This window comes from Biomphalaria glabrata, chromosome 6 (assembly GCF_947242115.1).
Source record: "Biomphalaria glabrata chromosome 6, xgBioGlab47.1, whole genome shotgun sequence".
Taxonomy (NCBI): domain Eukaryota; kingdom Metazoa; phylum Mollusca; class Gastropoda; family Planorbidae; genus Biomphalaria; species Biomphalaria glabrata.
Genome location: NC_074716.1, coordinates 49787546 through 49811980, shown reverse-complemented (window position 1 = coordinate 49811980; position 24435 = coordinate 49787546). Strand labels below are relative to the sequence as shown.

The window sequence follows — 24435 nt, the reverse complement described above, 5'->3', positions numbered from 1 at the left end:
CTGACATGAATGAAAGATTTTATCTGTGTTGAACTGGGCTTTACCTGTGTTCAATGATGTGATGGTATGTGTGACTGACAGCAAAGATTCTCTTTCCGCAACTCCTAACTCACTGTCTTCTCCAGGGTGTACGCTGCCTGATAGACAGGATACAAACATTACATAATACTGACATTACATAAGACAAACGTTATACGATACAAACATTACATCATACAAACATAACATAATACTAACATTAAATGATACAAACATTACAAGATACAAACTTGTCTCTTCCTCTCACACACATTTGTACAAAAAACATTACTATACTATATATATATATAGGATACAAACATTACATAATAATAACATTAAATGATGCAAACATTACATCATACAAACTTGTCTCTTCCTCTCACAAAAATGTGTAAAAAAAAAACCCATTAAAAACCCAAGAACATGATTTAAATTATGGAGAGTAAGGAGCACATCCTAACTTGGTTTAGAAGATCCACTTTTGTGAAATGAACAACAAATTCATTTAGTAACTAAAATTATGAACAGTTTGGAAACACTGTGCTGCTACCCCATCTCCTTACTACAAATCTCTTGCTCTTCATCTCCTAACAAAAGTTGAACTAATCTCTGAGTGTGAGAACGTTGTCTGTTGACGGATGTCATTCTAAGTTCCAGGGCGATTGTCTTCAACAGCCAGGCTTGATGATCTGAGACACTGATTTCTAAAAAAAAAAAAAAAATGAAAACAAAAATTTAAGTCAATAATGTTTACTTTTATGTCATTTTTGTAAGGTCAAGACAAAGATCAAGATCAAATGAAGAGGTTTCCATGTCAACACTTCAACAATTCTTGATTTAATATTCACTTTCATTTCAAATGACAAATAAAGTACATTAAACAATTTGTTTAATAACATTGAAGTAATTAGCTAGATTTAGTATTTAGTTGTTTATAAAAATAAATCTAAGAATCTCAATACAATTCAAGAAAAACAAATCACCTTACACGTCTAGCTTCTACAAAACTAAGATATCTTAGATAACTATACCAATGTAGCTAATTTCACACTAAAATAATGATGTGTCGAATAAAATATTTTGGACAAAAGAAGAATCTAAGTTTGTTGGGGCTTTTATTATGATACATCTTTACCTATATTCTGATTTATTATCTGCCCATTTATGTTTTCAAAAATCTCAGTAAATTTATTTCAGATACAGAGTAAGCCTAAAAAGTTTCTTTTGTAACTTCAAAACTGGAGTTTCTATAAATTCACATTTCAAGAAATCCAAGATTTTGAGATGGGAAAAGGACATAGTAATAGACAGAGTAATCCTAACGCTAGAACTAAATTTATCAACAGCCCAAATTCTTCTGCTTCATCCTTTATATATCCTGGAGGTACAGTGGTAAAGCACTTGGCTTCTGAACTGGAAAATCCAGAGTTCGAATCCTGGTGATGGCTGGGATTTTAAATTTCGGGATCTTTAGGGCAATTCTGAGTCCACCCAGCTCTAATGGGTACATGACATTAGTAGAGGAAAAGTAAAGGGGGTTAGGGCGTTGTGCAGGCTACATGACACCTTCGTTAACCCTGGGCCACAGAAACAGATGACCTTTACATCATCTGCCCTATAGATCGCTAGGTCTGAAAGGCCTTTACTTTTTTACTTTGATATATCCTAGTTAAATTAGTGCTTACAGAAAGCTTTATTTTAGTGAAAGAAAATGTACTATTTGTTTTAAGTATGCTAATCAAATGGTGATGTCATTTGAAAAATTTCTGTTGTAAATAACAGGTTAGAGTAACTATGTGTCATGTATCAAGTTAAATATTTAAAAAGGCTCAGGTTATCAAATATCTGTTTTTTTTATATAGTTAGGAAATATTTTTCTTTAAATGTGATAACTGAATTAAATATAGAGCTGCACATTGTATTTTTACAACAAATACCACTAACCCAATTTGTTACTATCCAAGGGCAAGTGATGCAGCTGTCGGAACAAGAAATCATGAGTTGTCCTCAAATATCTCAGCGTGGGAGATGACGTGTCCTTATTGGCACACAAGGCATATATCAGGTGGAATCCAAGCTCGGCTAGTCTTGGTCTATCTAGTAGGCAGGTCGGACCTTCTCTGGAGCCAAGACCTTGTTCTAGTAAGGTCAGGATGGAATGTAAGCAGGTCTTGGGAGAGTCCAACACACCTTTCAGAACAAACAACAGAAGCTTACAATGACTGTAAGATAAGACAAATGCAACTTTAACTATCAGAAACAACTAATACAAATATAACTGTCATACCAGGATCTTGTAATGTGGTCTTAACCACGGGCTTCTGTAGCTGAAATCCCAGAAGCCAATGAGCTAGATTTGGGGCAGCTTGATCCAAGGACATCAACATTAGCTGTATGATATGTTCACAGATAGAGTTTTGTATTGGGGGCTCTTTCAGTTCTGATCTCTCTGGGGACATGATAACAGTGCTCAAGTGCTTCACTTACAAAACAGAAGAATAAGCAAACCAAGCTAGGATAAGGTTTAAACTACAGCTTATTTTAAAATATAAAGATCTAGATGTGGTACCTTCTTCTGTCAAGAGGAAAAAATTTCTTTCTTGCTTGATTTCAACAGTGCTGGAGTCTAAGCATTCGACAAAGCCATGAAGCAGCTCAGCACTGACTCTCTGAAATAACAAAGTGAAACCCACTGTGAAATATTATCACTATAAGGCACAGACTTCCCGTTCTAATCTGTTTGCTTTGTTTAAGTTTTAGACGCTCCTGAAATGAAGATTACTAGGTCCTAACCCAAACTCTCTGAGGGCACTAAGGATGGCAACTGGCAGGGTTCAAACTATGATGAAAATCTCAATTGCAAACCAAACAACCAGGCAGCCCTCCAATCAAAGATCTGTATGTAGGTCTCTCAAAGTTTGATCTTTTGTTCAGGACTAAATTCAATGAATTAGAAAGATCATTGTGTTGTCTTTATATGACATCACAACAAATGTCCATAAGGATTAATAAAGCTTCGTCTTAGTCTTAATAACCTACTCTGTGTTCATAAAATTTAAATATGGCAATAAGTAACTAAGAAGATAAAATGTAAATAGACAATGTAATCTATCTTATAAATGACAGTCTTCCAAAAAAAGAAAAAACATTTAAATTTAAATTATTTTTTAAATTTTTTAAAAGAGTTATACAACTTACTGTACATGTTTAGCTTAAATGTAGTCATTTTCTGCTGTTTGATTCTTCTAAAACTTTTTTTTATTTGATTGCATGAAAAAAAAAAACCATGTCTGCTGTACTGTGTGTCAACTTACTTTATCCGCTGTAAAAAGGTTCACAATGTCAGATTGGGAGGAGAACTCAGCGCAAACATGACACAGGATCCTCACGGCTGACAGGGTATGTTTGGGAAGGAATGTGTTGAAGATAACAAACCTGAAACAGAGATTGATTCCGTTTCTTATTACATTTCAACCTTTACATTTAAAATAATAAAACAAACGCATCTTTTTCAAATAGAACAAATTCCTTAAATAAAAACAATCAAAGCATTCATATACCTATAAAGCACTCAAGATGGGAAAATCAGAAGAAAAAAAACTACTCATTAGAATTATGTTTTTTTTTTCTCAATATGTTAACATCCTTAAGCAAACATTAAATCTTAACGTCTCAAGAAAGCTCAAGTTGCTTGGAAAACACTACCAACGTTTGAATGTTGAGTCTTTGCGATTCATTAACTCTGAGTTGGTTACAAATGTTTCAAAAACAATCTTATGCATAGATCTAAAGAAAATATTTTACAGGATACCAATGGTGCTACAAATCTATTTTGAAGAAGAGGTGGACTTAATTGAAGCTTTTTTTTAAAGGCTGTTTCCACTTCCCTTGTTACTTCACAATTATTGAAGAGAGAATTTTTATATGAGAGATGCATGAGTACAATCAAAATAACCATTTTGAATCCCTTTTTATTTTATAGCATTAACTGAATGTTATTTGTTATTAGTTTAACTGAATCTTAATGTATTTGTTAAGTTTTTTTTTTCTTGCTTTTCAGATAGCTAGTCCATATTTTTATTTTGGATAATTTTAGAGTTATGCAAATAGACTTGGAGATAAGAAAGTTGTGTTTTAGTGTAATGATGCAGGGAGAAAGGGTTAAGTCAGATGACAACGTACTTTGTAATGTTGATCAAGTAGTCTGCTTTCTTTGTTCTAGGATTGATGGCCAGAAGAAGTCTCTCTAAACTGGACACCAGGAGCGGAGATGCTGTCTCTCTAATTCTCTTCTCCAGAGATTCTTGTCTATCAGCTGCTTCTTCTAGTAGCTGTAGACACAGGAGAGACACCTCCTCTAAATAGTCTTTACCTAAGACATTAAAAAAATCTTTTATAGGCTTCTATTTTGTTTCTCAACTATCATTTAAAAAAAAAACAACTGATGATAAAGTTTCTGGTTTCAAGTTGTTAGCTAAACCATAGTCAAGATTTCTTCATTCTCATACTTCATGTTTGGAGGGTACAGGTCAGCAATCCTGTATCTGAGATGAACCACGCAGTGGTTACCAAATCAGGCAGTAAAAGTCTCCCTTTCTGACCTTGCGATCTATAGGGCAGATGATGCAAAGGTCATCTGTTTCTGTGGCCAACGGTTAAGGAAGGTGTCATGTGGCCAGCACAATGTCCAACGGCCTTTACTTTTCCCCAACTAGTTTCAGGTACCCATTAGAGCTGGGTGGACTTAGAGGCACCCAAAGATCCCGAAATTAAAAATCCTAGTCTTCACCAGGATTTGAACTCAGAACTCTTGGTTCAAAAGCCAAATGCTTTATCACTCAGCCACCGCACCTCCGAGATCAGTCAGTTTTCCATATAGTTTTCTTCTATTGGAGGGTTTCGGGGCCAGAGTCTTGACAAATCAAGACAATTCAGAACTTTCCCATAAGATCATTAAAACATTTTGTGATCTTGTTTGACTTTTAAGGCTCTCGTATACCAGCTTTTACATTCGGTTGACATTTCACAAAGCAGACATTTACAGTCAAATTGATTGACAAGAAAGTGTGTGACCTTACCAGGGAAAGAAACAAACTGTTCAAATTGACGAAGGGCCTCCTCTAAGATAAGTTGAACCTGAAATCACATTTCATTAACATGAAATCAAGTTATTATATTCAGTTAGGACATTTAAGAGCTAACAGATGTAGCTTAAACAGATTGTTAGGAAACTAGAACAAATATATCAATTATTAGATTTTTGATTTGATTTGTTGATTTGAGGCACATCGGCACAATTTAGGCCATGTCGTGCCTGCAGTCCCTCAAGGACCACTCTCTCTCTAAACAACAAGGGCCAGATTCTATACAGTCATATAATTAAAATCAAGGTCTATTCACAGTTAAAATAGTAAAGGTAGTAAAAATTTAAATATTTGGTAAAAATCTAATGTAAATAGTGCATGTTCACAAATTCAGAAATCAGATCTTCGTAGATAGCCCCACTTCCCGAATAAAGCCCAGTACCTTCCCAGGGTCGACATTATTAAATAGTGTTTTTAGATTAGTGGCTCTAAAATATTTCGCCCTGACATCCTGGTATCTGGGGCAATCAACGAGGATATGTTCCACGGTGAGGCGAGAGTCACAGTACTCGCAAAGTGGGGGCTCCTCTCTCTTCAGTACAAAAGAGTGCGTGATGTAGGTGTGGCCAATCCTAAGTCTGGACATGGTTGTGCTACCACGCCTTGTCAGACCCTTAGATGTGGGCCGCCACCTGACATCCGCCACAATCTGCCTGAGTTTACTGTGAGTCTCAGCCTCCCATCGGTTCTGCCACTCTCGATAGGTAGCAGAGGCAATACTTTGTCTCAGGTCCGAGTAGGGAATTTGGGTTCCTGACACCGCATGATTTAGGGCTCTCTTTGCTTCTCTGTCTGCGGCTTCGTTTCCCTCAATGCCAACATGGGAGGGGACCCAGATGAAGGTGACATCCCTACGGTCGGCTGTTATTTGGTCCAACAGCTTCAGGCTCTTATGTACCAATGGGATGTCAGTCTTCATCCGCCCCAAAGCTTGCAATGCAGATTTGGAGTCGGAGCAGATTATAAATTTACTCCTTTCTGATGCTTTTACGGCCATAAGTGCAAGCAATATTGCGTGCAATTCGGCCGTAAAGATGGAGCAGCCATCAGGGAGTCTACGGGAGATTGTTTTGTTCCGAAAGAAGCAGGCACACGCGACCTTTCCCTCCATTTTGGATCCGTCTGTGTAGATGGTGCCACAATCTCCGTAGCTCTCCTGCAGTTCCCTAAAGTGGACTTGTAGTATGCTTGGGTCTGTATTTTCTTTTTTGAAATTAAGGAGGGATAAATTTAATTTGGGTTTATTCATTAGCCAAGGAGGATTCTGAGGGGTTTCTATTTTAGAGATTTGGTCAATGGGTGGGGTTAAATTTTGGATGGGTTCTCTCATTCGAAGGCCCAACGGCTGTATGACGTTAGGCCTTCGATTGTATAGTTCTACCTCTGTGGGGTTAAATATGGAGTCAAAAGCAGGGTTCGTGGGGTTGGATTTTAGCTTGACTATATACTGCATTGCAAGCTTTTTCATTCTTATATCCATGGGGAGTTCTCCAGCCTCCACATGGAGACTTGGGATAGGTGATGTACGAAACCCGCCGAGACAGAGACGCAGGGCAGCATTTTGTATTGGTTCCAGTATTTTTAGGTACGACTTCCTTGCTGCTCCATATATTATGGATCCGTAGTCTAGCTTAGATCGAATTAGACTCCGATAGAGCAGCAGCAAGGTATCTCTGTCAGCTCCCCAGTCCGTATGGCTGAGTACTCTTAGTATGTTTAATGACTTTTGGCATTTCTTCTTAAGTTCCTTAATGTGGGGGAGAAAATTAAATTTGGAATCTAAGGTGAGGCCTAAAAATTTTGTAGTTTTCACGACAGGGATCTTCTTTTTGTGTATAAATAGTTCAGGGTCTGGGTGGAGTCCCCTTAGATTACAAAAATGCATACTAACTGTTTTGGAGTCTGAGAATTTGAAGCCATTATAGTTTGCCCAACCCTGAATTTTGTTTAAACATAACTGTAATTTTCTTTCTAAGGTGTTCATGTTTTTCCCATAAGTAAGAATGACAAAGTCATCAACATACAAAGAGCACTCTATGCCAGGGGACAGCGCATTTATGATGCTATTTATTTTAATGTTGAACAGGGTGACTGACAGAATGCTGCCCTGGGGTACATCCATTTCCTGGTCATGAGTGTCAGAAGCGGAGTTGCCCACTCGAACCTGAAATTTTCGATCTTTCAGAAATTCCTCCACAAAACGGGGGAGGTGTCCCTTAAGCCCCATAAGCGCCAGGTCACGTAGAATGCCATGTTTCCAGGTTGTGTCGTAGGCCTTTTCTATATCGAAGAATACAGCTACTAGATGTTCTCTTCTGAGTAATGCATTTCTAATATAAGCTTCCAGCCTTACCAGGTGGTCAGTTGTTGTCCGCCCCTGCCGGAATCCGCACTGGTAGTTTGAGATCACTTTATTCCTTTCCAGGTACCAGACCAGCCTACTGTTAATCATTCTTTCCATGGTTTTGCAGATGCAGCTTGTTAGTGCTATTGGTCGATAGTTAGCTGGGTCAGAGCCGTCTCTTCCCGGTTTAGGTATCGGTATAACTGTGGCTTTCCTCCAGCTGTTTGGGAAAGCGCCTGTTTGCCACACACAGTTATAGACCCCTAGCAGGACTGCCAATGAGGGTTCGGGAAGGTGCTTGAGGAACTGGTAATGGATTTCGTCTTCTCCAGGCGCTGTGTCATGTGACTTGTCCAGCGATTCCCTCAGTTCCTCAAGCGAGAACGGTTTGTTGTAGTCTTCATTGTTCTCTGACCTGAAATCAATGGGGTGTCTTTCCTCCCTGGTTTTGACTTTTTGGAACTCTGGCGTGTAGTGTGCAGTGGATGATTTTTCTGCTATTGAGGATGCCAGGCAGTCAGCTATTTCTCTGGGGGACGTGACAGTTCGTCCTTGGTTTTTCAAATGCCCTATTGCATTTGATTCTTTCCCTTTGATTCGCCTTACTGCCTTCCAAACCGCTCTAGCAGAAGTTTTGGCATCCAGACTGCCGACAAAACTTCTCCAGGAATTCCTTTTGGCTGACCGTATGGTTTGTCTAGCCTTTGCTCTAGCTATCCTGAATAGCTTTAGGTTTTCCTGGGAAGGATTCTTTATAAATGCAGCCAGTTGTTTTTTCCTATCACCAATAGCACTTTTGCAAGCTGTATCAAACCATGGTTTGCTAGGCCGTTTTGGATTTGCAGAGGTTAGGGGTACAACTTTCCTGGCTATACTTAGTAGCTTGCTAACAAAGGTATCAGCTGGGTTCTGTTCATGGAGGATATTTTCTGTGATATCCTCAGAGCATCTTTTTTGGAATTGTTCCCAATCGGCCTTATTCAGTTTCCACCGCTGAGGTCGTCCCAATGAAGGGAGATTGTTAGTAATGATGATTGGGAAGTGATCACTTCCCCGTAGATCATTGCTAACTGACCATTTAAAATCGTCCAGAAGTCCGGGGACGCATACGGTGAGGTCAATGCATGTGAATGATCCAGTTCCTGGGTGCAAGTAGGTCGGTGATGCATCATTAAGTATGCATAAATCATGTTGGAGGAAGATATCCTCCAGCATACGACCTCTTGTGTCGGTATTGTTGGATCCCCACATGGTGTTATGGGCATTGAAATCCCCAAGGATTAAATAAGGCCGGGGGAGTTGTTTCAATAGGTCCTCCATGTCTGTTCGGTTTAATGGAGCGCCTGGTGGTAGATACAGGCTGCAGCAAGTGATAACCTTGTGAAGCGTTATCCTAGCTGCTACGGCCTGTAGTGTGGTCTGTAGTTCTACCCTCTCATGGGGGATGCTATCCTTCACAAGGATACAGACTCCACCTGATGCTCTCTCTGCATCCTCAACATTCTTGGTGTAAGCACGGTAGCTTCGGAAGCTGATGCAATCTTTCAGAAATGTTTCCTGTAAGCAGACAGCTACAGGAGTCTCAGAGTCCATCAGTAGCTGCATTTCCTCGTAATTGGCCTTGAGGCCTCTACAATTCCACTGTACAATTCTGGAATCCATGGCTTATTCTAGATGACCTACTAGGAGCTATTTGGCCTTGGGAGGCCCCCGGAGGGGTTTCCCTTTATTCCAGTGACCTTGGTATTTTTATTCTTGGGTTTGGATGGAGAGGAGGACAACCCCCTTTTGGGGGAAGTCTTTCTCTCAGTCTCCATGCTCTCATCAGCGAGCACAGAGAACCTGTTCTTTAGCATGACAACAGGGCTTTCTTGTTTCTTCAGAGGTGTGTTCTTTGGCGGTGTTTTCTTCTGAGTTGGGGGAGGAGGAGGGGGTGGTGGGGTCAATGTGTCCGTCTGTGTGGCTATGGATCTTCCTTTCTTAGCAACAGCCTGGGCGTAGGTCTTTGTCAAGCCGAATTGGCCCTTGGGTAGGGCCAGTACAGCCGATTTCGCCTGGCTAAAGGTACATCCGTTTCTTGCCTTGTACTCCTGCACGGCAACCTCCTGTTTCCACACAGGGCAGTCCTTGGAGTAGGCTGAGTGGCCAGCTTGACAGTTTGGGCATTTGAACTGGGCTGTGCAGCCCTTGTCCTCATGACCCTCTCCAGCACATCTGGCACACACAGTGTTCCTCTTGCAGACTGCCGCGCCGTGTCCATAACCCTGGCACTTGAAGCACCTCATGGGGTTAGGTATGTAGGGCCTCACTGGAACTCGTAGGTATCCTGCCTTCACATACTCTGGCGGTGTCCTAGTTCCGAATGTGAGGATAATAGTGGCGGTTTTGACCTCCTCACCCTCCCTGCGCCTGGTAATGCGCCGGGCATGGGTGACTCCTTCAATGCCCTCCACTATTTCCTTCTCGGAACATTCCAGTAGGTCCCTAGAGCTGATTACACCTCTGCTGGTGTTCAGACTCTTGTGTGGCATGACTTCCACTTGGAGATCACAGAGTCTTCTGCATCTTAAAAGCCCATCAGAGTGTGTCTTGCTGTCTACTTCTACAAGGAGTTCCATTGTTTTGTGTAGCTTAGACACACTCTTGGGCTCTCCCACTACTGACTTGAGTCCCTTATAGATAATAAAAGGGCTCAACTTGGTCAGGCTTTTTCCCTCCTCTGTGCATCTAACCACCAGAAATGATGGCCAGGTGGCACAGCCTTTTGGGACCTCCTCCTTTTTATCGTCAATTCGTCGTTTTTTGCCCAGACACAGGTCTGGGGCAAGTAGTTTTGTGTGTGTTTTTTTGTCCATATATATTTTGGTTAATTCGGCACCTGTGCTCCCCACCCGCCATCGAGTCCAACAAGGGGACGGGCCATTCGGATGTCCAGAATGAGCCCGCCAGGGCTACACAGGTGCTATACTCAGTCAGCTGCTACATCGGACATGTGTCCGATACAGCAGCTCCCTGATTGACCCTCCAGCCACCGCCCTCCAGCATAGGTCGACGACCTATGCTGGTAGCTCGGCATGACCAGCCGGTTGACCCAGAGCGGGCCATCTGGGTCTCAGGTCTAGGGGAACTTGGAGCCAAAGTATTGTGTTGTTGTGGCTTATCCTCAGATAGCCACCACTCAAACACCAGGATCTCTTTATCCCCCCTTACCCGTCGCAGTCCACGGCAAACGGACTGGTCTAGGACGTAGTGAGAATTTAAAGTTAAGGAGACAGTGTGATGATCAATGAAGGCAGACTTAGGAAAAGAGGAGGCAGACACAATGATAGAAAAGAAGTAGGGCACTTTTGAGCTCCAAAAGTGCTAAGGAAAGAGGAGCGCAGTTTAACGTCATGTCTCGGGACGATCAATTATTAGAATTATAACAGATTTAGCCTAGACAGATTGTTAGGAAACTGTAACCAAGATATCAATTACCAGAATCATTTCACATTCATCTACATCTTGAAAACAAAAATGAGTGAAGTGAGAAGTCTATGTATGAATATATTTACAAACTATGTATGATATAAAGTTATGAATGGTCACTTATAAATATTGATGTTTTTGTCTAGAATAGTTTTAAAAAAAACTCACAGTTTTAAAGAGTGGGGAGTCTGTGAGCAGCAGACACAACAGAGTGAAGCCAGGCTGTTTGCTGGCAGGTACAACTCCCAGACCTGGGACATCAACAGTGTCAGGAAGCAGGTCTTCATTGTTCAGTTCATAGTCGGACAGGAGCTTCACAAGGACTCTCAGACAACCAGACACCACCTTCCACTGGAAGAGTCAATTGCATGTATTAGGGACATACCATTAGTGCATGCATGTTTTTAATATTGGAACATATAAGTAAAAACCAAAAAACAAAAAAAAAAACATCACTGATTCTATGTAATTCTAATTGCACATTTAATTTAAGATGCAGGGGGGAAAAAAGATTAAATTTTGGTGAACTGTGGAATTTTTTAAAAATTCACTCTAAATGTATGAATCATAAAGAAGAAATTCCACAATAACTTGTTTAAAAATGGATGGCTGCCTGGTCGTGCGGTTTGCACGCTGGACTGTCATTTGGATTTATCGATTGTCCCGGGTTCAAACCCTGCCCGCTCCCATCCCCCGTCGTCCTGGGGGAGGTTTGGAATAGGAAGTAAACTATCTTCAACTCTGAAGGAATATCCGAAACATGTAAAACATTTTACAAACATTTTGTTTACAAGAGAGAAAGTTTATTTCACACACAAAGAATTTCTATTCTAACTGTCCCTCTGTTTATTATGTTCTTATTTTTTTAGGATATTAGGAAATATGTCCACAGAGTATTTGGAAAAAAAAAAAGAGCAGATTAAAGTAGGATTTTTTTCTTTTAATAGGAAATGCATCTGATACGATGGGATTGTGTGCATAAAAGTATGTCTCGAAATTTCCAGATTTAAGACTACCCAGTATCACTGGAGATAATTATTTAAGTAAAGAAACAGAACAGATATCTTCTTTAGGAAATAAAACACTTATTCTTCGGAATCTTGCAAATATTGAACACACAATACAATACACAATATAATTTACTTTGAGTAGTAGAATCACAGAAGTAGACACAATAAACTTATTTGAACCCCGCTTGTTGTCCAAGCCTTGCTAAAAAAATCTTCCTAATCTTCATTTCTCCCACTGCTCAAACTAACTAGAAATCTATTTTTAGTACTAGGCAAAGAATTTGAAACAGACTTTTTTTTATCACCCCCTGAAAGTTTCACCACAATTGTAATAGCAAGAGAAGCTTTTTAATGTTGACAGGTAAATGAACAAAATGACCCCAAAGAATATTTGTGTAAATAGATATTGGATCTCAACATTAGTCTAGGTGATTATTGGAGAATATTTTTGATTGAGAAATGCAGAATTTATTGCAAACTAAAGATAATTGCAATAAATTACAGAAAATGTTTGTTTTACAACACTAATTAAAAGTTACTAATTCTTTGTTAATACTCAGCAAGTTCTTGGAATAACAAGCTTAATATGTAATAGTGATCCATTCTCATTATTCATCAAAAGTTTTGTATTTGGTAAATTTCAATAAGAAAGCTCTTCAAATTTTATTTAACCCTCTTAAAAACTAAAGACACTGCTGCAAATTGTTGCAGATTTAAGATTTTTTTTTTCAATTTAAATTTCACTAACTAGCTTTTCATTGTATAATAATCTAATAATAATATTTTAAACTCAAAAAATCAGCTTTTATTTTCTTGTTTTTATGAGATAATAATATAATAGGGCAGCATTTTTTTATTTTAAGATTATTCATTTTACCTGTAGGAGCCAATTATGATAGATGTTTGTTTTATTACTTTATTACAGTTCTTTCTTAAAGATTAGTGAGTAGTTCTAGCAAGTGCCCAGGATGAAAATGGTTAAATGGTCTTTTTTCTTAATTTATAGAACAAAATACAATAGTATGTAAAAAGAATATACCTTTTCTTCTGCCATTTTGTAAGCCCTTGCATTGTATTTAAGAAGCAAAGAGTTGAGAATGAAATCCAGGTAAGGATCAAACCCAGGTGATCGAGTCCCTGCGCCAAGTCCCATGGGGACAGGGAACTGAGTGAGTGAAGTCATCAGCTCTAAGAAACCTCTGGACAAAGGAAACTCCTCGTGGCGGCTTTCAACCTCTTCTAATTCAACCTTGATCCCAGTTGACTGATCCCGAGATGTGGGTAGAGTCTGTAGAATCTATTAAAAAAAAAAAAAGGAAGATTACTTTTACATTATCGCAGCACAAGCCGAGACATTAAAAAAACAATAAATTGGAAAGGGTATTGAAATCCAGATAGCTGCGACTTCACCACAACTATTACTGGCTTCCTAACAAACCAATTTTTTTGGAATATCATCTTTTATCCTGAGTGAATGCAGTCTAAAAATTAACATAATCATAGCCATAAAATAGCTCTAAGTTGAATTGTTTGGTCTCATGACCATTCCCAAAAAATGTATGTAACCATTGACACGCAAAGTGTTGATGAACATCAACCAATCAAATCAGATTGGTTTGTTTTAAGCAATTTTTCACATTGCTTATTATACAAAAAGCTATTTCAGAATTAGCTAGAGTGGGCATCAAAGTGTATAAGAAATTCACAGATATTCCATACAACATCCAACATATTTAATTGTAATAATGAGTTACCTGGGATGATTCCAATATCTGCCAAATGGTGGCAGCAAAGACTGGAGTCTGGGCTATGGAAGCCAATGTACTTAACAGTTCTCCCTTCAGTTGGATGTTCACACTGCAAGTCAGCAAGCCAAAGAGGACCATGACCACAGACCACTGCTGGTTTTCACAAAATGCTGACCTGCAAGTTTCATTCTGAAAAACATTACCCACAGTACGAAAAATGAAATACTCCTGGTACAAATTTTATGCTTCAATCATCAGATTTTTTTTAAACTTTACTTTTAAGTAATACAATACATATAAACATATCTAGACACAAACACCAGTGATGCCCAACCTAATTCGACCTGGAGGCCATTTTAATTTCCGACACTCGTGTCGAGGGCCAAATTAATGATAATGATACAAAAACGAAATGAAATTAACCTGAAACTAGGCCTATAAGAAGCCTGTAAGGATCTAGTACTTACATTAATTAATGATCTATATGAGTATATTTTTTACACGCTTGAAAATGGTTTCATTTCTCTACTTAAACTGTGAGCAACATTGTAGCTAACTTTACATATAAAATACTAATAAAATATGTTTGCTTCCACAAAAAAGTAAAGATCCATTCACTTTCCCATTTCATAAACACACAAATGTTAAAGGTCATGGTACCAATTCATCAGAGAAAAGTGAAGGCCCTAACATAGGTAAAGATAAATTTTCCATATTTTTTGTAGTCGATTTTCTACACTTTGTGCCGACATTTCTGCAGGCCGGATAAAACCATGTCCGGTTGTATTTTGAGCATCACTGACAAAGACTATTTTTTTCTACATTATATTTGTGTGTCATTACTAAAAATTCTAATGATCATCTCCAGTCTAGCATCCCACTACACTCTGGAATATGTAAGCCCTTGTTTCGGTAAACTAACCTACTGTAATGAAACAGGTTGTAGGTCATTATCAAAACCATTTATACTCCAAATGAAAGAGGGTCTTTTAAGTCTTTAGTCCAAATTGAAAATTAAGAGTAGAGTAACAATTAAAGGTTGGGATACATTTAGGTCTAAATTATGCAATGATTTAGGTTATAATGAGATAATATAGCATTAAAGTTCAAGAGTACAGAATGTCTGCTCACCAAATTTGCAATGTGTTTTGTCAGCTTCAGCACAGCGCAGACAGCCTCCAGTTCTTGTGGTGTCATACATCGGGGTGAAGCCAGGCGATGAGGGACTCCCACTATGTCAGTCTTTGCGAAGACCTCTTGCCTCAGACTGGTGTAGTACTGGTGCAGTGAACCAAAGATGTGGTCCCAGGATACAGGGTTAGCCTGACCACCTGTAATGCCAAACAAAAGTCCATAAAAATGGTGTCCTGATAACCCAGTCAGTCTGACCCAATTTAAGGAATCAAAACTTTGCATAGAAGGGGTTTGAATGTGAAGAATGCTGGAAGGACTCACCATTGACCCTCAACAGATTGAAACAGTGGTGTGCACATTGAGGGCCTGTAGCCAGTCCAGTCAGCATGTGAATGTATGGCAGATACAGAGGAGCCGGAAGAAGATCTCCAGAGACACGAACAAACTTAAACAATGCAATCTGAAATAGCAAATATTGAGATTAAATAATGGCTTAACCCTTTCCCCCCAGAAAAAAAAAATCTTTTGTCTCTTAACATTTATTTTTAATAATAGTCTCTTTAAAAAAAAAGTAGCAAAATTTATTTTTTTAAATACTTAATCTATGTTGTCAGATAATGACAAGCAAAAAGTTCCAACCTGCTTGGGGTCAAGTCTGTAAACAGTGGTAACATCTCCTGCCCCAGCCTCCTGTGGACACCAGTACTCTAGAGCTAACTGAAGATTGAGTGGGTCCTTCATGTAGATGTCTCCAATCTGGGAACACAATAGTAGCAACACACATGATTACAGTGATAGTAAAAATAACTACATTTAATGTTCAAATATTATGGTCTGTTCTACACTTAGATCAAAGACCATATAAAACTGAAAAGTTGACTAGCTCTCAGCATATATAACTGACATATATAACTGAAAAGTTGACTAGCTCTCAGCATATATAACTAACATAAATAACTGAAAAGTTGACTAGCTCCCAGCATATATAACTAACATAAATAACTGAAAAGTTGACTAGCTCTCAGCATATATAACTGACAAATATAACTAAAACGTTGACTAGCTCTCAGCATATATAACTGACATTATAACTAAAAAGTTGACTAGCTCTCAGCATATATAACTGACATATATAACTAAAAAGTTGACTAGCTCTCAGCATATATAACTGACATATATAACTGAAAAGTTGACTAGCTCTCAGCATATATAACTGACATATATAACTAAAAAGTTGACTAGCTCTCAGCATATATAACTGACATTATAACTAAAAAGTTGACTAGCTCTCAGCATATATAACTGACATATATAACTAAAAAGTTGACTAGCTCTCAGCATATATAACTGACATATATAACTGAAAAGTTAACTAGCTCTCAGCATATATAACTGACATATATAACTGAACAGTTGACTAGCTCTCAGCATATATAACTGACATATATAACTAAAAAGTTGACTTGCTCTCAGCATATATAACTGACATATATAACTGAACAGTTGACTAGCTCCCAAAACTTGTGTAGCTCTTCTTATACTGTGAAATTTTGATTTTCACTAATGCAATGAACTTTCTGAAAACTAATTTGAAATGAAATGAAATAGTTTGTAAAAATGTTTTGAAACATATAATAAGTAAAGTTTCCCTATCAGACCCTGTGATCTATGAGCAGATGATGAAAAGGGGTTCCTACTGTTTCAATATGTAAAATATATTTGAATAAAATACTCAGTCCAGAACAGAATGTGAATTATAAGTAAAATTTCAAGCTCACTGCCAACCGAAGTATCTAGACATAAAGACAATATTGCTCCTATATATTAAAAGTATTAACTATCTAATAAAAGGTGCCTAGCAATTAGAATTCATTTTAGTGTGATCAGATTTGGTTTGAATTATATTTTCTATAATGTTACATTCAACGTCCATGATCCTAGCAATAGAATTGAGATGCTACAGAAGGATCCTAGGCATCACATTCAAAGACCGCATCACTAACAAAGAAATCAGAGAAAGGGTTACTGCAGCGATAGGAGCCATTGACGGCCTGCTAACTATTGTAAAAAGACGAAAGCTTAAAACCTATGGCCACATTACAAGATCTACGGGGCTCGCAAAGACCTTCCTTCAGGGAACAGTGCCAGGAATAGAAGAAGAGGCAGACAGAAAAAGCGATGGGAGGACAACATTAAAGAATGGACGGGCCTGCCATTGAGAGAGGTTCTAAACAAGGCAAAAAAAAAAGGGAGGAATTGAGAAAGACGGTCGACAAGTCTTGCCTGGTGCCCCAACGGTCCAACAGACTAAGGGATAGGTAAAGGTAAGGTATAATGTTACAAAAAATGCCTAGCTAATATGTTCACAAACCAAAGTCATGAATTCTTGCAGATCTCTCCTCTGTTGAGGTGGTTCCAAACCTTCTGCCTGATGGGCTAAAATAATGCGGCTTATCTCATCACCACGGTTACGAAGCTCCTTGGTCTGAAATAGAGTACAAAGCATTTAAGACAAAAACATTGAATAGTTGTTTGATTTTTACTATACACAATGGAACCTGCTCAATAACATAACCACAGCGCAAGCTATGATATTTTGAGTCAGCATCCTATGCAAACACATGTAACACATAGTAAATAAAATACATTGGGGTCCAGGTTTAATAATTGTTTCGTTGTGGTTCCCACCAATGATAACTATTTCAAATCTACTAAGTTAATTTTAAAATTAATAAATATGTTTTTGTTTGGAATGAAACTAAATATAGTGTAAAAAATGTAACTTTGAGTTCAGCTAATATACATACCTTTAATGGCATTTGGTAAATGAAATCTGAAATAAGTCCATGCAGCCTTCTCAAGTAGAACTCCTGAGAAAGTAATAATAATAACAATAAATACTACAACAGAAAACAAAGAGTGTTCTAATCAAATAGAATTCTTGTAGCAATTTTGTCACTGTTACGTCTGCTGGAATCAAGACATTTCTAGAATGAACATTTTTTTTTGCTTAAACTGTTAGAATTACAAGCTTACTTTGCTTCTTATGTTGCAATCATTAAGTCAAAGCTAATCTTCACATTAACATTAGATACTTTGTTCTCTTGTTATCCTTAACGAATGATACACTAAGAAACCAAGCTGTTTGTACACAATTGCTTTTCTTCTAATATATCAAAAAGTATTGGTGGAATAAAACCTGACTCACCATGTTCAACATCAAATATATAAATACTCAAACATACAAGAAATTTTTATCTTATGCCTACAAATGCAAACCAACAAACTAATGATAGAAATAAACTTAAGAGTCTGACCTCAGAATGAAAGTTTGAACAGGAGACCAGGGACAGGCTCAAAAATGAGAACAGGTTCGCATTCATGGCAACATCTACCAGACGTTCATCATCTTCAAAAAAATCACTACCTCCGTTTGGTCCTGGTGAGTAAAATGACAAGCCATTGGTTTCAAGTGTTTGGAAAATTAGAGTACAATATCATCAGAGGGTCCTCAACTTTTTAGAGCCAAGCCCTATCCCCATGTAGAAAATCAAAGTCACTATATACCTACACACATAGTTAATAGAACTTGCCTATTTCACAAAATGCAACACCTAAATTTAATTAGAATCCTAGCACTTTTAAAAAGATTTAATTTAAGGCTAATTTTTTTTTTATGCAGCTGAGCATTTTTTATGGCCCTATTACAATATGGGATTATAAAGTACATCAGGAACGAATTTATGTAAAAATGCTAGATCTAGATCCTTTTGATCTTCTCTCCTGTAAACATGGCCTAGATTCATGAAATAGTAATACTTTCATAGAGCTGAGCAACATTTTTGTTTTAGGGTCTTAAGTTTGTTTTAGGGCTACTATACATACATCACGGTTCCAGTTAGCACCCAAGGAACATTTATGCCATGTTTTATCAAGATTGGTGAAATGGCTTTGATTTCTATGCGGGCCATACATACATACATATGCGTTACTTTATGCTTTATATTATAGATATATTAAGTAGAATAAGAAGTGAATTGTAATAGCCAGGTTTCATATACTCAATGTATTTAGAAATAATTATGAACTTATACATAATCACATTTTTTTTAAAGTATGGACTGAGCGGATGAGTTGTATTTATTCTGTTTAGGATTAAAACAAGAGTAAAAATTATGACCTGTAAGATAACAACAGGAAAAATCTTACCACTAACTGTGTTAGCAAACAAAAAAAAAAAAAAAAAACTGAAATGTTAAATTATGCTGAGAAAACCACTGACCTCCACTGGCAACATTAAACTGTGATGTTTGACGAAGAAGGATGGCCCAACTGAACTGGGCCGCAGCCTTCAACCCTGGCATCTCCCAAGTGGTGTCACTCACCAATTCTTTGTGTATTGCTTGCATGTAATCTGGTTGACTAAACACTGGAAGCTTGGACAGAACTTCTAGAACATATAATAAGATAAAATATAAATTTAGTTATAATTCAAACAGTTTAGCTCATTTATTCAGTCAATTCAAGACTGGAATCTAAAATAGGTAATGCACGATATACAAAGGGTTATTTAGTTAAATGGTTTAAACTATGAGCAGATAATAGTGGTTTTAACAGACTATGTCATGACAGGTGTCAATATGTAAGCAGTAGATATGTATAGTTCCCCTTTGACCAACCCAAAGATCTTTTGCAGAGAAGCAATAAATTCTGTTTCTGAACTTGCAAAAGTAATAGTGATTATAATAAAGCCAGCACAATGACCAAGCACATTTTGTATTCTCTACAACCTTAAAAACAAGTAAACTAAGACATATTCTCCTATCTTGGAATCAATATCCCATATTTAAACAAACAGTAAAAAAGTTCCCCTCTCAGACCTTGAAGATGATTTTAAGATCAACTGTTTCTGTGGCCTAGAGTTAAAGAGGGTGTCATGTGGCAAGCACGACCAACCGCCTTTACTTTTCCCCAACTAACATCAGGTACCCATTAAAGCTGGGTGGATTCATAGGCACTTAAAGATCCTGAAACTAAAAATCAGTCTTCACCATGATTTGAACCCAGGACCCCCGGTTTGGATGCCAAGGGCTTTATCACTAAGCCCCAGTGCCTCCCTAATAAACAGTGGGAAGAATTAAAATGCTGTTCTGAGAAAACAATCATCATCATCATAGAGAAAACAATAAAACATAATAATTAAATGAATATTTATTCAGTTACCTTCAGAATCTTCTCTCTGTAACAAACTGACATCAAAACAATACCACAGAGTCATAAGAAGACTCAGGGTCACAGAGTCCAATGTTTCATTTGCCTGGAGCGATTTTTCCTGACGTAGATGTGCAATGAGCCGTTGGGTATCAATCATGTTCAAAGGTCGCTGGCAGGCTAAACAGAACAGTATGTCTCCAAGTGTTTGTCGTACTTCAACATACAGATCTGTGACCTACAAAAAATTTTTTTTTAACATACCTAATCTTTCTATCATGTGATATTTCTTTAATAATGGCAATCAAACATAACTCTACCAAACTGAACAGATTTTTCAGTAACTTCCAAAATGGCACTATAGTTTTACTTACTTTTTGTTAATTGCTTAATTGAAAAAAAAAAAAAAAGTGCCAGAATCTAAATATAACAACTAATAACTAAACCATGTGTTAAACCATGTGTAAAGGTCTGCCACTTTGAATGGACTAAATGTGGTTTGAAGTGAAAATATTTTCAATAATGATTATCCAGACACAAATTACAGTAGGTCTAGCCAAATATAGAAGTTTAAAGTTAATATTTTGGTGGATTTAGATGATTGGGAGTCAGAATTTTATCCGCAATAATGTTTTTAGTTAATCTGACAGAGAAAGAGACTCTCAATTAATAAGAAAAATATTTAGCTTTATTAGATCTAGAGCTAGATTATTGTAAGAAAAGTGGGTATTCTAAGGTATTGAGAACGGTTTAGTAACTAAGATTTACACAGAACATTTTCAAATTAGGTTTGTAGCCCCAGGTTAGGAAACTAGAGACTCACAATAATTCCATGTATGCCAATCTAGACAGTCCCATCAAAAAAATTAAAAGCTCTAATTGCTTAATTAATACATTTTATAGATAACTTAACTTTTTATACTTAATTATTTGCATCAGTACTTAATTAGAGAAAAGAATATTGAAAGAAAAACTTTATGGCTTATTAAAATTCCTTTGGACTAGTACTCTTCACTACCCATGCATCTTGATTATCAAAATAAATAATTTGGAAATAATAGTTGTTTTTTTCCTTCAATGGCCAACGTCCTTTTTTTTTAAAGATGTGTCTGAATTCTTAGGAGGCACAATAAAAATCAACATCCTTCTTTTTTAAAGATGTGACTAAGTTCCAATGACATCCTGAAATAATTAAACCACACAAAGAAATACATACGAAGTGATGAGCACAAACTGTAGGCTGACCTGTTTCCTATGTTTGGGTGGACCAAGTGCTCTGTCTTTCTGAAGTCTGTCAAGCTCTTTCACAAGATCCATGGACTTAATGGCATCTAGTCAAAATAAAATGAGTGGCAAGCTAATATTCAAATTCCACAAACCTAAAGCCTGATTTATATAGTTTTCTTAACTATAAAAGAAAGACATGGTTTTTTTTAGCACACTAGATGATATAAATTAATTTTTGTCTGACTGAACCACAAAGTTTATTTCTTCCCTATGGCAGTAAACAAAGAAAACAGTATTCAATGAGCTAAACAACTTTCAAGTTCTATGTATATCTCCCTAATGCTTTAAACAACTTTCTAGTTCTATGTACATCTCCCTAAAGCTTTAAACAACTTTCTAGTTCTATGTATATCTCCCTAATGCTTTAAACAACTTACTAGTTCAGTAGTTCTATGTACATCTCCCTAATGCTTTAAACAACTTTCTAGTTCTATGTACATCTCCCTAAAGCTTTAAACAACTTTCTAGTTCTATGTATATCTCCCTAATGCTTTAAACAACTTACTAGTTCAGTAGTTCTATGAGTATCTCCCTAATGCTTTAAACAACTTACTAGTTCAGTAGTTCTATGTACATCTCCCTAAAGCTTTAAACAACTTTCTAGTTCTATGTATATCTCCCTAATGCTTTAAACAACTTACTAGTTCAGTAGTTCTATGTACATCTCCCTAATGCTTTAAACAACTTTCTAGTTCTATGTATATCTCCCTAATGCTTTAAACAACTTACTAGTTCAGTAGTTCTATGTACATTTCCCTAATGCTTTAAACAACTTACTAGTTCAGTAGTTCTATGTACATCTCCCTAAAGCTTTAAACAACTTTCTAGTTCTATATACATCTCCCTAATGCTTTAAACACTTACTAGTTCAGTAGTTCTATGTACATCTCCCTAATGCTTTAAACAACTTTCTAGTTCTATGTATATCTCCCTAATGCTTTAAACAACTTACTAGTTCAGTAGTTCTATGTACATCTCCCTAATGCTTTAAACAACTTACTAGTTCAGTAGTTCTATGTACATCTCCCTAAAGCTTTAAACAACTTTCTAATTCTATGTATATCTCCCTAATGCTTTAAACAACTTACTAGTTCAGTAGTTCTATGTACATCTCCCTAATGCTTTAAACAACTTTCTAGTTCTATGTATATCTCCCTAATGCTTTAAACACTTACTAGTTCAGTAGTTCTATGTACATCTCCCTAATGCTTTAAACAACTTTCTAGTTCTATGTATATCTCCCTAATGCTTTAAACAACTTACTAGTTCAGTAGTTCTATGTACATCTCCCTAATGCTTTAAACAACTTACTAGTTCAGTAGTTCTATGTACATCTCCCTAAAGCTTTAAACAACTTTCTAATTCTATGTATATCTCCCTAATGCTTTAAACAACTTACTAGTTCAGTAGTTCTATGTACATCTCCCTAATGCTTTAAACAACTTTCTAGTTCTATGTATATCTCCCTAATGCTTTAAACAACTTACTAGTTCAGTAGTTCTATGTACATCTCCCTAATGCTTTAAACAACTTTCTAGTTCTATGTATATCTCCCTAATGCTTTAAACAACTTACTAGTTCAGTAGTTCTATGTACATCTCCCTAATGCTTTAAACAACTTACTAGTTCAGTAGTTCTATGTACATCTCCCTAAAGCTTTAAACAACTTTCTAGTTCTATGTACATCTCCCTAATGCTTTAAACAACTTACTAGTTCAGTAGTTCTATGTACATCTCCCTAAAGCTTTAAACAAATTATTAGTTTTATGTAAATCTCCCAATTGCTTTAAACAGCTTACTCAATATTGTACCAACAAGTCCAGCTTGTAACAGCTCAGTGATGAAAACATCAATAACTGACTGCATCTCCTGTGTTACCCCCACCGTCCATGTCCGCCCTTCTCTTGCTTGAGCCAGCGCTCTCAGGGCAGTCACTAAGCTTCTCTGACCGTCATAATATAGGAGAACTGCCACCAGGCCTCTAGTCAGTCCAGGATAGTTGGGAAGCTGCTGCTCCCCTGCCAAACAAATACAAGCCAATTATAACATCAGCACATCAAATGTTCACAAATAATGTAAGCATAGGTTAAGCCTTTGAATGCAATATGATGAACAACAAATTAGTGACTGAGTTCCTAGAGGGCACAATGACAAAAAAATGGACAAAAAAAAAAAGCAAGTCTAGTGTACAATGTGACATCAGCTTTTAAATAATAACTTTGAAGAAAAGCATCTCTTGTTATTAATGGTATTTGCTGCTTCTGATGACATGACAAGCTATACAAGTATTCAAGCACACGGTTGTCAAACTAAGGGATTCAATTACCACGTGGGAACAAAGTTTAAGGTCTTCCTATATTCCCTTAGATCTACATTTGTTGTGCTGTGCACACTTGTGTTGAACTGTTGGAAATGGAACAAATGAAACATGGAATCAAGGTTTCCATGGGAACGTAACTTATTGTTTCTAATGAGACACTTTGAGGGTTAAAAATCAGACAAAGAAAAGATTTTCTTTTCAAAATAGCCACAAAAGAACCATTCAAATTTCAAGCTTGTTGAACAGTCAGTACTGTTCAACTGGAAGGCAAAAGCGTGAAGCAGTTTGAATCTAGTATTACACAGATTTGATAATGGTATTTATTTACAATTTGTCATCCTTGGTCTGTGAGCGTGATGGCACTGATTTACTGGCTATCTTGACATTGTCTCAGGGTGCGGTGGCTGAATGGTAAAGCGCTTTGTCTCTAAACTGGGAGGTGGGGGAGGTTCGCTGGTTTGACTCCTGTTTTTTTTTTTTTAATTTTGGGATCTTTAGGCATCTCTGAGTCCACCCACGTCTAATAAGTACCTGACATTAGTTGGGGAAAAGTAGAGTTGATTTTTAACAGTGGGCCAAAGAAACATGACAGTATCATCATCTGCCCTATATATCGCTAGGTCAGAAAGAGTTACTTTATGTTCTTTTAAAGAATTGTCTCAAAGATCCTACAGGCGATTCCGAGTAAAAACTATAATTACGTAGTCTACCATCCCAATTACATGATTCTACATGGGACATAAAATGG

At 37.2% G+C, this 24435-nt stretch overlaps 1 protein-coding gene across 1 annotated transcript in view; it reads right to left on the bottom strand.

The window, feature by feature from the left end:
• LOC106056592 (nuclear pore complex protein Nup205-like) overlaps positions 1-24435 on the bottom strand; it is a 43895-nt gene that overhangs the window by 16141 nt on the left and 3319 nt on the right. The window contains exons 4-24 of the mRNA XM_056032182.1: positions 23167-23385; positions 21326-21411; positions 20093-20318; positions 19152-19319; positions 18187-18308; positions 17677-17739; positions 17241-17354; positions 15509-15625; positions 15191-15329; positions 14867-15066; positions 13742-13924; positions 13027-13284; positions 11146-11328; positions 5100-5157; positions 4204-4393; positions 3336-3456; positions 2591-2690; positions 2309-2470; positions 1966-2211; positions 585-725; positions 45-137 (exon numbers count right to left, since the gene is read on the bottom strand). Of these exons, the coding sequence (XP_055888157.1) occupies positions 45-137; positions 585-725; positions 1966-2211; positions 2309-2470; positions 2591-2690; positions 3336-3456; positions 4204-4393; positions 5100-5157; positions 11146-11328; positions 13027-13284; positions 13742-13924; positions 14867-15066; positions 15191-15329; positions 15509-15625; positions 17241-17354; positions 17677-17739; positions 18187-18308; positions 19152-19319; positions 20093-20318; positions 21326-21411; positions 23167-23385 (3189 nt within the window). The remainder of the gene's footprint in view (positions 1-44; positions 138-584; positions 726-1965; positions 2212-2308; positions 2471-2590; positions 2691-3335; positions 3457-4203; positions 4394-5099; positions 5158-11145; positions 11329-13026; positions 13285-13741; positions 13925-14866; positions 15067-15190; positions 15330-15508; positions 15626-17240; positions 17355-17676; positions 17740-18186; positions 18309-19151; positions 19320-20092; positions 20319-21325; positions 21412-23166; positions 23386-24435) is intronic.